This window comes from Diadema setosum, chromosome 1 (assembly GCF_964275005.1).
Source record: "Diadema setosum chromosome 1, eeDiaSeto1, whole genome shotgun sequence".
NCBI lineage: Eukaryota > Metazoa > Echinodermata > Echinoidea > Diadematoida > Diadematidae > Diadema > Diadema setosum.
The window spans coordinates 10,826,256-10,843,775 of record NC_092685.1 but is presented as its reverse complement, the minus strand read 5'-3'; the positions used below and the strand labels follow the sequence as shown (position 1 = coordinate 10,843,775).

Below are 17,520 nucleotides of genomic sequence, written 5' to 3'. Positions count from 1 at the left end.
CAGCCCCATACGCATAGCGTAATGGGGCTTCGCATTGTAGCATCCAGGATCATGACAGATTTAGTATCTCGGGCAAATATCAACTTAAAATCCACAAAATTCTTCAATTTGAAGACTTACCAATTAAGTTGAAGTCTTGAAAACAGGCTTCGGGCAACGTTTGGTTCTGCCAATAGTCCCTTTCTGTTCGAATTGATGACTGAATGTGACTCTGTCGAGAGGACCGTGGGAGAGCTACATACACTGATTACTACGGCCAGCGCATACGCACACATCACATGCGAACAAATTTCAACTCCATGAACGGATAAGATGTTTGTGTGCGCATGCGCTGGCCGTCAATTCAGTGTACGTAGCTCTCCCAAGGTCCTCTCGACCGAGTCACATTCAGTCATCAATTCGAACAGAAAGGGACTATTGGCAAAACCAAACGTTGCCCAAAGCCTGTTTTCAATACTTGAACTTAACTGGTAAGTCTTTAAATTGAAGAAATTTTCGGATTTTAAGTTGATATTTACCCGCGATACTAAATCTGTCATGATCCTGTAAGCTACAATGCGAAGCCCCATTTAGCTATGCGTATGGGGCTGCTGGTCGCAGTTAGCTACACAGTATGCGTATGGGGCTGCACGCTGCTGGTCGCAGTGATATTCGCACAATACGTGTACTACCTCGCCGCCGCCGTACGGCGGCGGCTCTGGTACGAAACCATTATTGCATGATTACTAAGACATGAGAGCACTTTGGGGCGAGTAAGTCTCACAGTGTTAGTTATATGAAAGGTACTTTAACCTGAAACACAAACTAAGACAAGGAAATTCAGGGAAACTTTTGAGGTAATACCAAAACTTTATATTATCTTTAAACTATACTAGTTTTCGACGTTGAGGGGGTTAACATCTTGAATAGCGAAATAGTACGGACAGAGGGTTTGGAAGCCAGACTAAAATTGGCCGCGCATTCAGCCGCGGCCGAGACCAGCTCCAGAGCGTGACCAAATGCGCGGCCAATTCTAGCCTTTTGTCAAGGCCCTCTCGCTGTATGGTGAAGAGAGTCCAGCTGAGTGGGGTTGCGCGAGGGCCTTTTGAGATCTGCTTCGCATCCTTTTGTTAGCCCTTTGAATCACCGACTTTTGCTCCCCGATTTCGGGAGCAAAAGTCGGGGTCCAATCAGCGTGTCTGTCTGCTCGAACCCGATTTGAATAGAGCGAATGCACGCCGCTGCCGCAGACCTCACAGAACTCTACACACAGAGTGTGTAGAGTTCCGTGGCAGACCTCCTCGGGTGGTCAGTGATGCATGCGAACAGGCATGACCACCAAGGCTGAGGATGCGGGGAGCGCGCCATTCCATTGGTTGACCGGAAGCCATTAAAATGAGTATTCAGAAGGGTTCACGTGTCATGAATAATAATGTGTGAAGCAGATCTCAAAAGGCCCTCGCGCTGGCGCGCTCGGCTGGGCTCGCTTCGCTCGCCCATTACAGCGAGAGGGCCTTGACAAAAGGCTAGGCCAATTCTGGCCCCGCATTTGGCCTTTTGCGCGTTTACACTGAAATGAAGGCGGGCTCGGCCGCGGCCGAGCCTCGCACTGTAAGCGGGGTCTTACGTGCACATGCAGTGTATACCGGTTGTGCCAAAAGCATCATGATTCATGTGTGTGTGGCAAACTGATAATTTGTTATGAGTAGAATCCCATGTGGTTTGCTTGTTTCCCCGTACTATGTGCTGTCTATGGCAATGTAAATTCTCGTGTGCAAGCTAAGCAGTGAACTCGCTTCGATCCAATCGGACGGATGTATATAGCGTCATTTGCAGGTGGCAAAATGTAATGTAGATTCTCGCGCAGACGTCGTGCTGAACCACTTGCTACCTCCCCCCCCCCCCCATCTCTCTCCATCATCCCCCTCTCTGTATGTATGTATGTATGTATGTATAATGTATGTATCTGTCTATCTAACTATCTATCTATCTATCTGTCCCCCCCCCCCCACACCCCTGTAATCCAGAACAAATCATGTGAACGGTGAAGGAAGGTCGATAGTGGCCAAGTAGAAGACCTGGCATAAATAATTGTTATGCACTTATTTTTTTCTGTCAACCGACACTGTAATAACGGCGCGTCATTTTTCGTTTGTTTTGTTTCGTTTGTTGTTGTTGTGTTTTTTTTTTTGTTTTTTTTTTTTTAAGGGGGGTTGTTTTTTAGGGAGATTGTCAGTAAGTAGGGTGCATCGAGAGTTCATTGTGTTGATGCAGTGCCCTACTAAGCGCCCTCATGAATTTGTTTCCCTTATTCTTGAATACGTATAAGGGGCGAAAGTTCATTTCTGTCATGGTCGACATCACAATAAAACATTGGTCGGGAGTTACCCTGGTGAAAATCGTCTCATCATCGTTGCATCATCTTTGCAAACAGTTTCAAGAAAAATCAACAACAGATCAATGAAAGTTAGAACGGTGTAAGACTGAAACTTGCGGTGTTTTAATGTCATTGAATCGTCTAAATGTGGCGTTCTATTGGTTTTTATCCACATTTGGACAGTATAGTACCACCTGAATTTCTTAGAAATTAAAGATAGTTTTAGTTTGTCTTCACACAATGGCAATGTACGCAAACATTGCCTTGTTTTGCCCAGCAAGACACATCACATTTGAAATATATTATTATAGGTCGATGGATGGATGTATCAGGAAAGGCAAGTGGAAAGGGGGAAGTGTTGATGGTGTGTAATATCCCCCACCTTCCGGTATAAAGAGTTCAAGCTGACAAGATGCTCGACAGGACTCGGAAACGCACTTTGAAATTCATTCTGCAGTCACAAAATAGATTGACAACACATACTAACATTAACGAAAAACCGAACTAAATCTTGGCGCTCGCGATGATTACAAAGCAGAACATCACTGAAGCTGCTCTGATAATGATATAGCAAGACGCAGATTCCGATTCGAAAGTTCTGGTTCTGCGAGAAGTTGAAGAAAATGAGCGGAAACTAAAAATGACATGAACCACGGACACTCGCACTATAACGATGTCATGTGAAGGGACATTTTATCAAAATAATGGATCTATCCCAACAAATTCTGCTCTTCCCGCTTCCATCCAGCCTCGATGGGATGCTTTACACGGATCTACGTGGGAGCATTGTTTGACAGCAGCCGAAAATGAAACAAGTTGTCATAACAAGGACTCGAGAGATCACGCACAATGAAGCGGAAACAGTGGGGGAAGTGAGACGTATTGTGGTATCAAAATCTGATGTCGGTATAGAGTTTTACTTTTATCCTTGGATTTTTTCTTTCTTTTTTTAACAACATGTTTTACATTGTCATTTGTCGAAAACCTGCCGTCGCTCAACCACAAAGACATAAACAACACACACGCACACGCACACACACACACACACACACACACACACACACAAAGTGTTGGGGAAGTGCTGAGGAGCGGTAAATGGGGTCAAGAGCATAATGAGGCTTGAAGCCATTAGACGTCATGGACAGTCACTTGAATAAATAAATCGGTACTATGTTGTAGAGACATGAGGAAACAGAGACAGACGGCTGTGGTGAGAACCGAAACATGCATAAACACCCAGGCACATGGCTCGAATTCACGAAAGTGGTACAAATGAAACCATGGTTTAAACCATGGACAAAAACCAAGTGTCCCATGGAATATTTCGTTACGAAATCAGTCGTTTCGTCGATGAAATGATTATTTTGTAACGAAATGACAACATTTTGTAACTAAATGAGTATTTCGTTAACGAAACGGTCATTTTGTTGACGAAATGACCAATTTCGTAACGAAATATTCCGTGCGACACTTGGCGCTCCATGGTTTTTGTCCATGGTTTAAACCGTGTTTTCATTAATTTGTACCACCTTCGTGAATTCGGGTCATTATAGTGTAGGCACGTGGAAAAATAGTATATGGCTCTAAGTAATGAAAGAAAGAAGATCGTATCAACAAAGGAATATCAGGAGAAAGTGAAGTTCTCTTTTTTGTTGTTCGTGCACTTCTTATACAATTTTTGACTGAGACATATTTGTAGGTGAAAATCCGAAAAATATGCTTACAATTCAAATTCGACTTTTTCTTGTAAGATTCGTAACACGTTAAATTTGAAAGCCAAAGAATCTTAAGAACAGAAGAACGTGTTCTTATTAGTTCTCTGTCTTATACATGCTGGTGTGATTTCAATCGTTAGACCTGCATGTAGACTGGTCAGCGTGGTCATTTGTTCTTTGAACAGACGATGATTTCAGGGTTTTATACATTGTTTCATTGGGTATAAGCGCAGAATAATTAGCGGTATAGTGTTGTTGGTACAGGGAGGTGGGAAGAGATCTCCCTGGTTGGTGCGTGACCCACATAAATGATTATTGTAGTGCGTATTTCCTCCAGTTAACGTGAAGTGAAAGGAATGAACACGCATTATGTCAGATGAGTGACACAGAATGGAACAGCGGCAGACCTTAATAATCTATTGTCGTCTGGCCAATAAACAGAATTTACTTCCAATAATGCGTTTGCTTGCACAAAGCAAAGAGAGGTTATGTCTGACATGTTTAAATCATCCCACCAACAAATAACACACCAAACAAAGGAAAAACAAACTTCAGTCTCTATCACCCCGACTAACAGAAAGTCTTGGACATAGTTTTGTGTAATTCATTCATTTCTTGTATAGTTGTTGTTGTTGTTAAACTGGAGAGTGAGTTGCCGAGCGTTTTACAGCCGATCCTCAGCGGAATATATCATCACTTGCAATCACACATGCAGACGTCATACATGACTGCGTGTGGTGCTCTCAGCTGTATACGTCGATGAGAGGCAAGAATAAAACAAAATCTGATCATGCGATTGGCGATGCGCTCCAAAATTAATGGAAATAACCTTTGTCATTTGAAATTATTCCTTTCCTTTCTTATCAATTGGTACATCGCCGAATGGGAATTTATGAATTCGTATGAAGGCGGGACGCTTTGAAAATGAAATTGAACTGTCAAGCTTGCGGGCTCCCAGATGGAACAGATAACAGCGCTGGATGAAATACATCAGATAGTTCTATCATCCACTTAACATGATGACGTGGATCCTTCATAAGCTGGAAGTTTTTCAGAATTCCGAATATAGAAGTTACCAGATTTATAGATTTGTAGATTAATTATCACACATCCATCAGTGCATCTTTTTCTTCTCTTTTAATGATATTCATTATCAAACAAGAAAAGAGTTCGGTTCTGTAACCTCACTCTGAAGACGGATGTTCCTTCGCAGCCGCTCACAGAGTTCAGTGCAGACTGAGGAAATCAAGGGTTGCTAGTAAAAGCGTCCAGTCTCTTTCTGGCTATCTTTCCGGCGTATAAGATTCTGTGATATTATTTCATAATTTTGAATAATGACCGACCGAAGCGTCTTTGAAGTTGTGCCCCAGCAACACTCAGTCACGATATCACGTATCGGCCTCTGCTTCCGCTGCTACTGTGAAAGCTCCAACAGTAGTTTTGCTCGAGCAAACGAGGGATAAATATCATACTTTGATGTGATTTTCTTTTGCGTCCTACTCTGCATTATACCATGAATATTCACTTCATGCTTTTTCTAGTTCAAAAAAGAAACATTTTCTTTGTATCTTCAGCTCAAGGTAGGCCTATTTCAGGCCGAAATGCATGGTGCTATACAAATGAGTTATATTCACTTTTACTCGTTTCTTTTAACTTGGACACGGGTACTTCAAATGCGCTTTCTTGACTTATTTTTGTTTGTTTGTTTGTTTGTATACATACAGTGTTTACAGTGTTGCGTAACGTAGGGGATTACGTCATGGGGATACCCATACAATAAAAAAGGTGTTTGTTTTTTTATGATCCAAAGCTGTTATTGCTGATCCGGGTTGCTGACATGAGTAAACTATATGTTTTCCTTTTGTTTGTGTGTATTTGTTCGCGTTTACATCCTCACATACATGCAGCTGTGAGGATGTAGTATGCATGTTGATCCGATTTTAATCTATTCTACCATTCGATTCATGAGTGATGATCGTCAATCGGATGTGTTCATTCCATTATATACTTCGATAACTCTGTTCTGTTTTTGTTATTTATTTTTCCGCTGACGTACAACGTGCCGCTGCGGGACGGTTAACGGTAAAATGATAGTTATCGCTTTGTGCAACGTTTGTCACTGGAAACTCGACACCAAGGCATCATATCGTACTCCAAGGTAGTGTGTGTTCTTTTCTGTCTCTTCAAAATTCAGTCGAGTCAAGTTACATGACAGATCATGTACGAACTGTATCAAATGACCAACTTTACTAGTCTGACATTTCTAGACGGATGTGGATCTCATTACTACGAGCAACACTCTATATGGGAAAGACTGCCGCATTTCACAACGCGGATTTTCGAACAAGCCCTGTAATTGAGATGAAGAGTTGGTAATGTGGTCAGTTAAATATATAGTTGTACATGAATGAGTATAATTGTGTAAAAGCATTTGCTCGTCATTGCTCGTATTATACCGATCTCACTTTCCGACCCGTTCAGAGAGCACGTGTAGACCCCATCGACGGTGCGGTTCCCGGAAAATCTCCTCTGCTTTGGATGTGACATCATTCGAGTTCGATCTTGTTCGAGCATTTGTTTGCTATTGAGCTAAGGATGTCAATTACTTAGAATACTTTAAAAGAACAAGGAAAACAAAACAAATGAAATGAAATAAAAGATACCATATACATCGCTCTCATGGTATTTATCAAACTATCGGCAACGCTACAATCTTATATCCTGAATATAGAGTAGGTGTTTGTTTTTTTAAATCAATGATAGCCAACTAATTGTTAGCTTGGCTGCGATACGAGCTCTAATTAATTAAAGATGATTCGATTGTTTTCTTTGCACTTAGCAGTGACAACTATGATTTCGCAATATTTTTGGTAACGTCACCATAATCAACTTTATAGTTGCATGGGTTTTACCTGCATCATGCATGCAGTGTGTTCAAGTAGACCTATTTAAAGTGGTCGCTCCTTGTCTAGCTCTTGATGTCCCACTTCTAATTCTTTTTGCCCATATAATGTTTTCACAACCCACATACACTCCGCCAATGATGTCAGATTTCAGGTCATAGTCGTTTCGAGTAATCTTCCTATTCCCCTTGACTGAAAGTGAAATGAGGTAATCATGTATTTTGTTCAAGTTTGATGTGACAGATCCGACCGACGAGAGCTCTCTATACGGATTCTCGACTCTCTCTCTCTCTCTCTCTCTCTGTGTAACACGTGTTTTCTCTGAATTAAAGGAAATCAATTTCATGCCTAAATATACATGAAGATTGAGTGAAAGCAGCCATATAAGTAGACACATCAGTGAAAGTTTGAGGGAATCGCACAATCGGTTAGGAAGTTATGAGATGTTTAAAGGGTGGCTAGTAACTGATCAGTGGGAATGCTGGGGGATGATTGTTCCAATCCTTGTGGGATTCATTTAAGAGTACATTATATATCTATGGTTGTGTGAAAATTATTTGCTTCAGAATGGTCTCATATTCAAGTAATGTGCAGTTTAATGTTTCCAGGTTAGCATGCATGTACAGTGACGGGGCGATCGTTAACGTCAACGATATATAATGTACTCTTAAATGAATCCCACAAGGATTGGGACAATCATCCCCCAGCATTCCCACTGATCAGTTACTAGCCATCCCCTTTGAGTTTCGATGCCATTATCGGTATATCGGTATATCTGGATAACGAGACTATAACGTATACTACATTTCTGGATCTCATGGACAACGGTATAAAGAAAATATACAGAAAAAATCCACAAAATTTCATTTTTCATGAAAAGTACACGATCCATCGACCTGTTACTGAATTATGTTAAGGGATATACCTCCTGCTTTTTGAAAGAGGTATGTTAAGTGCTCTTTAGTCATCCCAGAAAAGTGAAAATAATATGTTGATTTTTTTTGTTTATTTTCTTTACATTGTTATCAATAATGACGTCATGAAGTGAGTAACCTCCTTATATCCAGCAATCACAGCACCGAAAGTTTTAAAATTCATAACTTTAATCGATTGTCCGATTTTCCGCAAACTTTCACTGATGTGCTCTACTAAAACTGTTGCTTTCACTCAATTCACATTTTTATTTTGGTTTCTTAGTGTTACAGGAAGCTCTTTTGTATAATCGAGGGGGGGGGGTAGGGAGGAATGGAGAGATCACATCTCCCTGGTAGAATGAATGTTACGTAAACTGATGTGTAAAGCAATCACTTTTCAATGCTTTCGTTTTCGATGCGGTTCAATAGGGTCGAGATTGTGATACTGGGGAGAAATACAGGCTCTTTCCTAACCAAGGATCCGCAACTTACCATGATATTCGTTATATCTTCACTAAAATATTCTGGGGATCCGCGCCGGCGAAACCGGACATGGCTGATGAAAACCCATATTTCAAGCAACTTTCCTATTATATTACTCAGCCTGTGTATAGCCACTCGAGAAACCAATCATATCGATTACTTCGCGTCACACGCATATGAGTCATATGATCCATGGTTTTATTTACAAGAAGGTTCGGTTGCAATTGTTGCGTTATTTCTCACCTTTTTTACGAGCTGCGGAGAAAGTTTTGTCGTAAAAGCTTCAGTGCAAATTTCTCTCCGTGCAGATCATTGAAGGCAGGACCGCTCAATGTAACATCTGAACATGATTACGCTTTGTTGCTTCGTAATGGTCCCAGTCTAATTATGGTGTTTATTAGCTGAAGAGTTTTATCACATTCAAGGTATGAAGTCATTGGCTATGAAAAAGATTGTGTCACTGCACTAGGTTCCCATGTTTTGTTTTTGAACGAGAATGGCATGAGTGCTCAGGGTTAAGACTTTGTATTCAATTCTTATTGTAATCGATCTGGAAGACAGCGGATCTATGCTGGTCTTGAGAGCGATATCCGAGGCCCGTAAGCCTCGAGCGAAGAGATTATAACCTGGTCCAAGTTAAATCAAGTGTTGAGATCTTTTTTAATGGAGTCTCACGTTACGAGACTACCACATTTTGGCGGCAGTTATTTCCGGATTCGATCTCAAAGCGGTGTCGGATGATGGAGTGATCGACACACTTCAGGTTATCGGAGCAGACAGGATAGGGATTGCGTTACCCAGTTCGATTGCCTTTCCCTAAACTGTGTGCCGCCGCCCTAAGCTTAATTCGTGAGCCGACCACTAGATACAACGATTATATTTTGGCTCTCATTTTTAACTGCGGTGTGACTGATACCGTGCGACAGAAGCTGGCTCAAAGAGCAGTTTCGTCTGCGCGGATTTTGTTACCCGCTGCTACGTGCCCACCGTAACATTGGTTCGGTTTATGTGCAAGGTAAGGCGAGATTTCAGAAATGGAGCGTTGTCTCGATTTTCTCCCACTGGTTTTCAGCAATTCTCAAAACACATCCCTCACGCAGCATGAACGATGCTCTCTAGAATTTCACGTTTGTTTGTTTTGGCTAGGGCCATTCGATATGACTCCACTGATTCGCTCTCCCCTTTGAGCTTTTAGCAGCGCCCTGGGTATGCCCGCAGAAATGACTGTATTTTAATCCAGCGGTGTCGCCCACGCACGAGCATATTTAATAATAGCATGGTAGTGTAGAGGCCCCAGTCTCCGCGCTTCCTGTTGCTAATGAATCAGCCTGGGATTATTTTCCCCGGGCACCGCCGCCATTGCTTGTCTACGGTTGCACATTCCTCTCCTACACGTCATCAGTATGCCTGAAATGCCGTGCCAAGCATACAAGCGCAGTGCGCATGAGCAGGAGAGGTTAAGTGCTGGATGTTTGCTCGCAGTGCACGCTGCATCGACAGATGTGTGACAGTCAACGCAGCTAGCAGACGACGAACCCGCCTCGTTCATTCTTCACCTGCGCTGTGTAACGTCCGCGATAACTCTTCTCCTCTGTGAGTGCATAGTGACGCAATATGCTGAGCGGCTCACTTTCACGGCGATTGTGAATGACTGACTGTTTTGTATTGAATATTACATTCAACTACATGTGATAGACGCGTAGTAGTGAGCAGAAAACTGTCTGGCTGTATGTCGCTGTCTCACTATCATCTCACCATGCATCGACAACACTGCTACCTGTGTGATTTACCACGGGCACCATGGGCTTTACTGCACGATTTTTCAGAGCCGGTGTGCCGTGGATGTGTCAACTACGAGGGAGCTGATCGAATCGAAGGTGTCATCGAAGGTGCACGGCAAATGAAACGGGCACACAGTTTTCAGGAGACAAAATCTTACCCGGGACATAAACCAGGACAAATACCTCTCATGCCGCCCCAATCGGTGAGTGTTCCACCTCGCCCAAGTGCATTGGAAAGTAGCAGTAGCAATGTGAATCATGTTGAACCATCGCCAAGAAATCCACCTGGCTGTGTAACCACACAGATACACGGTGAACGATTTGTTACTCATGAGCCCAGTCGTGCGCGGAGCATTCATGACTTTTCGACAGCACCCAAGTTTGGGTTCCCTCCTTCGGATGAAGGCGAAGGAAAGTTGCTGTCCCGCGGGGGGCTAACTCCTGTCTCTGGTCCCCATATGGCCCCTAATCTTCTCCACCATCTTAGCGCTCCACCTGCATCTAACTCTGTATTTACGCCACGACATACCGTTGCACCCACTGCCGTCGGAAAAGCAGCACCACCAACCACGACCCCGAGCAGCGGGACGAAGCGAAGCTCGGCAGATCGCGAGCGAGAGGACAAGGAAAGCTCGGTGTCGTCCCATTCGGACAACGAGCGACGCGTCACCCCCGTAGCAGACGACCCGTACGGTCAGAAGCCTAGTTCTGTGCGTCAAACTTTGGCGACGCTATCGACATGTACCCCTTTTGAAATTCGATTCAAGAAAGACCATTCACTCCGCGGACGCGTATTTGCTTTCGATGCTGTGTATCGTCCAGGACTTGATTATGAGGTCAAAATCTATATCGAATATCCTAGCGGATCCGGGCAGGTGTATTCTAGTGCGTCAGGAGCTGCCAAGCAGATGTATCAAGACTGTGTAAAGGATGTAGGTAAGAGTCTATCTTCGGGATATAAGTACCTAGAATATGAAAAGAAGCATGGGTCGAGTGACTGGCGACCTTTGTGTGATTTGTTGCCGGAATCTGTTCGCTACTTCAGAGATATGGTGAGCGTGGAAACTTTACCACAGCCGTACATTGATGCGAGCTGCCCTGTTCTGCCCATTATGACTCCCACGCTTCTCTCGTCTCGTTCCTTCAGTCATAAAAGCAAAAAGATAAAATCTTCGCCAGAGCCTGCTGAGCAGGACCCAAGCAAACTAACGGAGGAGCAGCAACAACGACAACAATGGATGCAGAGCCAGGCGGAGGCGCTCAAACTTACCATGAATGCTGGGTTCAGCAGCTCACGCCCACCGAGTACTGCCACATCGCCTATGAGTAACCCCGCATCAGCTGGTACCCCGCCTGATGGCAGTTCCTCCCAAGGTGGTCCTTCGCCTATGGCCGCACTCATGTCAGTCACCGATAATCTGGGAACTCCGACATCGCCGACGAGCAAGAGTGATGCAGGATCAACATCGATGCGACCGCCCAGCAACCCCGCATCGGGTTCGAGCGACAAGTCCCAGCGTAGCCCCCATTCCCCAACCACGGCCCAAAGAAGGGCCATGTACCGCAGCAAGGAGCTTTCCCAAGCGGCAATCCCCCATGGGCAGGAGACCAGTGTCACCCCGAACACAGCCAATCTACCTGACTCCTCTATGCACATGCTGAACATCCTCAAGTGCACTCTTTGTCACGAGCGTCTTGAAGACACTCACTTTGTCCAGTGCCCGTCCGTAAGTAATCATAAATTCTGTTTCCCATGCTCAAGGGATAGCATCAAGAAGCAAGGCTCTGGAGCTGAGGTGTACTGTCCCAGTGGAGCCAAATGTCCACTCGCTGGCACCACCACTCCTTGGGCCTTTATGCAGGGGGAGATCCTCACCATTCTTGGAGAGGAGGTGAAGGTCAAGAAAGAACGGGACTCATAAAACTGATTTTTTTTTCTCATCTCTTGCGATTTTGTCACTGACAAATTACTCGCGTTTCTTTTATTCAGATAATGTGTTTTGTACATAGTGCATCATTAAAAAAAAAAATGCCAAGGAAGTCGCCCATATTTCAAACTGTCACGACGTCACTGCTGGACAGTATCACGTGCTTGTGTATATTTCTGTAAATGCAGCTGTACATGTACATAGCATATATTTTGTGATAATCGGTCTACGCGATGTTATATCACAGGACAAGACACTAACAGAGGAAAATTATCACCTTGCGAAGAATGATGGGTCATTATGTTTTATGTTGCAAGAGTATGAATGCTTATATATACCACATGGAAACCGTTTGTCCTGCTGATGCTGTTGCTTTTCCCAAGTAAATTGTGTATTTCAGCATGTTCACATTGCTCGTATCAGTGGTAAGCAAGATATACATGGATTAGTGTCACTTCTGCACTATTTTTAAAACTGCTGTGTTTCTCTGTGTAATGAACCGGAGACTATTGCGTTCAATTTTGTATTCGATGATATACCCTACTTTTAGAAGTCTATTTGAATTCCCTTATATGCGATGGTGCAATTGTGCGCTTTTGAGATGAACGATAGGCTATTGACAAACCCATCTCCAGTGCTTAAATAATTAGTAGTCCACTGCGAGGAATAATTATGCCGGCGTAGACGTGGAATTATTACTGTTCCAGTTTATGTGAGAACTTGTAACACTTTCTCATCCATTCATTTTGTCAACACATCGTAGAATATATGATACGGAAATGAAGCATGTATAATGGGCTGTTTTCATATTCACATTCGGGGGGGGGGGGGGGGGGCAGAGAGGGAGGGAGGATATTCCCCTTCACACGAATTGTCGCTCATCAAAATGACCCGATGAGCCACGGACCATGCATAGCATGAGGCATACATATTGAATTATATTTTACGTATTAAAAAAAAAAATAGAGATAAAAATCTTTTCATTTCTAGCACTGACGAGAACAAATTGAACACGCCTATTACAGCTTCAGAATTTGGCAAGTGAAAACGTCAATCTAGCTCTGGGATTACTGTCTCTGTCTGAAAGTTTGTTTAAGAACAGTTGAAATAGTTCAAAGAATATTCTGTCTTGGTACATTTTACGCTCTTGAAACAATGTTCAGTTCCGTGAATTAAATCACCACACTGTGCACACGTGAATGTAGAACTTGAAGCCAATTATTCTTCTTTCTATAGTGTAGTCATGTCACAATGTTCGCAAATTCTTGTAAACGATGTCTATCTGTATACTTTGTGATGTGACTTTTGTAATGTGATTGTACATCTAGTACATTAAAACTGAAAGAAATACTTAAAAAAGTGAGAAACCGTGTTAGTCTATGTGTGTATGTGTGTGTGTGTATGTGCATGGCCGTGTGTGCGGATGTGCCTAGTACGTTAAATACCTGTATAAGGTGTACTCATCATTAGTTTGCACACAATATATTCGTATAGATAGGCCCTATGTTGGTATATGTGAGTGAATATTATGTACACGTGTATGTATGTATACATATACATGTATATATATATATATATTATATATATATACATATATTTATTTATATATACATGTATGTATATACTTTATATTACCTTAATTCCGTAAGAAACTATGCTGTATAATAATTATAGAGTCACTCACAATGTGTCCTTATTTATCATGTTTAAATTCTTAAACGTACAGAGATGGCGATGTACGTTAAATTGGGGGCTGCAAGAGGAGTTAGAGTGATTAAAGGGTGGGCTGTGTGTGTACACATACAGATCATGAATATTGTCAAAAAAAGTTTGGCATCTTTTTATCATGAGAACAGTAATTTGCTCGTGTGTTTGATTTCTCAACAAGAGATAGTACAGAAACAGGGTCAGTGCTGCAGTTTGTACTCCGTATCGCGGATGGTATTAAAGGTGTCACGTATCGTTATTGTAACCCCCTGCACTTTGAAAATCATGTTATTGCTCGCACAGGTTTAGGAAGTCGTACAAAGGCGTAGGCTTCTGTAACATAATGGGATTTTATTTGGCAAATATGTCGGTTCCAGAAAAGCAGAATATTCCCTTTCTAATCAACAGGCAGTCAACGATATATCATACACCCTGCCCAGCCCTCTCTGGTCTGTCGTACGATACACATTATGACGCATGGTAGTGTGCTTTGCCGAAATAGTAACTCGGCAGTGAAAACTAATCTCACTAACACATGCGGCAGCAGGGGCACATGTTTGCACACACACGTACACACACACACACACACACACACACATACATAATTATACACACAACAGGCTACGTACTTCCTCGGCGTCACCTTTTGTTGTTGTTGTTTGGTAAAACGTAATATGATCAGTAGATTGTATTTGGCGGGCTAGCCTGCTGATACTGAAATTCAAAGCCATGACAGATTGCATGGAAACAACTCCCTTCGGCCGAAGTTAATATTAAACCAGGCCTCCGATGGCGATGGAACTCACGCAAAGCGAACCTTATCTAAACGTTAGTCACCTGTAATGTTTCATATTATACATCCTGATCAAAGATTTAAACAGAAAACTGATTAGGGTCGGTTTCATTTCATAAAGACCCCCCCCCCCCCCCCCCGATAAAAAAAAATAAAAAATAAAAAAGTGATGAATTTTCTGCCTTGTGATTACCGTCTTGTTCGTTCTAACATTAGTAATTCCTGCGTAGAACGTGCATAGCGGAAATATGCATTTGCAGTTCAATACCTATGATATTCGTAACAACTTAGGAACAACACTTTACCTTTCAACAAGATATCTTATTGGCATTTGATAATTACAATCTACATTATCAACACATTGTCCTCATTAATGTCATTAACTTGTCATACATGATATCAAACTGACAGATCAATCGGTTTACTGAACTGAGATTGACAGTATGGGAGGAATGCTAAAAAAAAAAGAAATACTTTTTTTCGGGTTTCCCCCCTAGCTGCTCAACTGCCATTCATCAATCGAAGTAACAACCAAGGTTGCGAGACAACCCATTGCAGCTTGCATGACGAAGGGACAGCAATGGCATGTGAAACAAATTGCAGATTGTAGCGAAAAGATTGATACTGTACATGTAGGCCCTACTAGGTTATCTGCAGGGAATTATCGGTCAGTGAGAATGCATGAGCAAGTGCATAGATCTTTTATGATACTGAATGATCAATATAAACACAGTGGACCGACCTCTGCTTGTCAACATGCAGTCACTCCTATACCGACAGCATGACGTGGCAAGTGGACAATGCAAACACCACTTCACAAATAGACGCCGATACTATAACACACTTGATTCGTGCCGTAATAGCGCTGTATATAAAGACGAATTATGATTCATGCCAATGGAATGCTTCTACGTCATTCACTCGTTCCGAGAATCAATTCAATGTGAGTTGCCTTTCGATTGACTTTGACACTTCCCGCAAGGTAAAAATCGACCACACCTGGTCCCGCTCGACTTGTTCGAAATAAACGAAATGTGAAAAAGGCTCGACATGGATATATCAATGCAGAAATAGTGTAAATATGACTAAATATAGTAATCCTTGACAATTAGTTCTCATGAGATTGGCAGTCCTTGTTTTGCACATGTTTTTGTGTTGAATTTACTTCAAAGCATTTTTCAATGCTTTGAAGAACAAAACACTTCAAGGTGTTTTGTTGAATGGTCTTGGTAACGAGCTGTACAGAACGTATTTAAAGCGGAAGACTTTAAAGATCACCTGCCTAGTTTCTGTTTTTCCCATTAATCGTAATTCCATGTCTGCGCTTCTGACGCAATACTATAAATATTGAGGGGAATAGTTTGGAGTAAATTTGTCTTCTAGGAGTATCACTGCTGAACTTATAATAAATAAGCCAACCATTTGCGCTGACAGAGAACTAAAGCGAAAAAAATAGTTGCGTTATTACACCGTAGTGCAAGTCATATACCATAAATACGTTTTTCATAATTTTCCACTAGAGTTGAAGAGCAGGGTTGTCCCGCGACGCACATTGAAGTACTGTATAGTGTAACCATGGAGCTACATGGAGCTGTTGTATCTCCATGGTGTAACCCTGATGTAGGCTCTCCTACGCACTGAAACTCTACCATGTCTTACATGTATGTACAACTGAAACTGTCCCGATGTAGTCAGTGATGAGTAAACATTCTAATCTTGACCTTTCGAAGCCGAGGGACGAGGGAGGTGCGGCGGTGCCGAGCAGAGACTCCTTTATTCCCTTCCCAGCAGCGATGGCCAAAGGAATGCCAGAAAACAAACTCCGTGAATCATACTCTTCCCGCCAATTACTTTTGGCCCCTTATTCTCCTTGAGCGGTATCCATTGAGGCACATCTGCTCTGCTGGGCGTCGTCTGCGTCCCTTACTTCCAAGGTTAAATCTGAAATCATAATAATAATAGATAACACGTTTTCGAACGCGATGACTGAGATACGAACACGTCATAATCCTGGAGAATACATGTACACATGTATTCCGTTTTCTCATAGTAGTCTCGTTTCCAGATGTCAGGACTTTCCACTCATCTTTGTCCCTTCTGCTCACATCGATCACTCTTGATAGAACATTTGCGTGTTTTTGAATCATTTAATTTGTTTATGCTTTCACTGCTGAATAACTATTTTATGGCCCTTTTCGTTACATAAGCCAAGGGGTCTCGTCTCGTTTAGACTCGAAAACCTGTAGGCCATTGGCGAATCAGTGGCCATTCTGCGAAGAAACTGTTGACATCATACAAGGTGGGAAAAACTCTGGAAAAAATATCACGAACAACAATACACTTTAAACGTACGTTCTTCAAAGCAAACAGTATTTTCTCTTACTCGACAGGAAGAAGGGGTTCATTATTGACAGTGAACACGTAATTATGTCTCGATACTGACTTTGATACAATCAAGCATTATTTTGTCAAGCCAAGATTTTTTTTTTTCGTAATGAATATCACAACTTTTTTTTTTTTTTAATGCACGTCACAATCGCAATCACAATCACAGTCACTCTCTCGCCCACACAAGGTTAGTGTGCATGAATAATGCACGGCCGCTTCGTGGTCTGTTAAATCGTCATTCATTCATTCTTGCTGCTGGGAGGAAGCTGTATTAAAGGCTCACCGATTCAGACGGATGCAAACCCGAACATAATGAAGTATCTATCGCTCGGCGAAAGCGGGGCGCCTTTCAATATGGAGGATACACATCCGCTTCGATATAATCGTTGAGCAAATAGCCATGGAGAATTCGGAGAAGGACACGAAATGGATGTGTGTAATATGTGCATGTGTGTGTGTGTGTCTGTGTCTGTTTGTCTGTATGTGTGTGGGTGAGTGAGAGAGATAGACAGAGATGGAAAGATATAGAGGGAGGGGGGGGGGGGGAGGGAG

The 17,520-nt window shown here is 42.5% G+C and overlaps 2 protein-coding genes across 2 annotated transcripts in view; both read left to right on the top strand.

Moving 5' to 3' along the window:
• Positions 1-17,520, top strand: part of LOC140236453 (uncharacterized) — a 111,605-nt gene that overhangs the window by 73,325 nt on the left and 20,760 nt on the right. The window lies entirely within an intron of this gene.
• Positions 9,761-12,873, top strand: LOC140234090 (probable E3 ubiquitin-protein ligase IRF2BPL). The gene has a single exon (XM_072314174.1). It carries the CDS (start codon positions 10,101-10,103, stop codon positions 12,072-12,074), a length of 1,974 nt encoding a protein of 657 aa, XP_072170275.1. The 5' UTR covers positions 9,761-10,100; the 3' UTR covers positions 12,075-12,873.

Coding starts and splice junctions, on each gene's coding strand:
- LOC140234090 (XM_072314174.1), top strand. CDS start 10,101: ATGTCGCTGTCTCACTATCATCTCACCATGCATCGACAACACTGCTAC.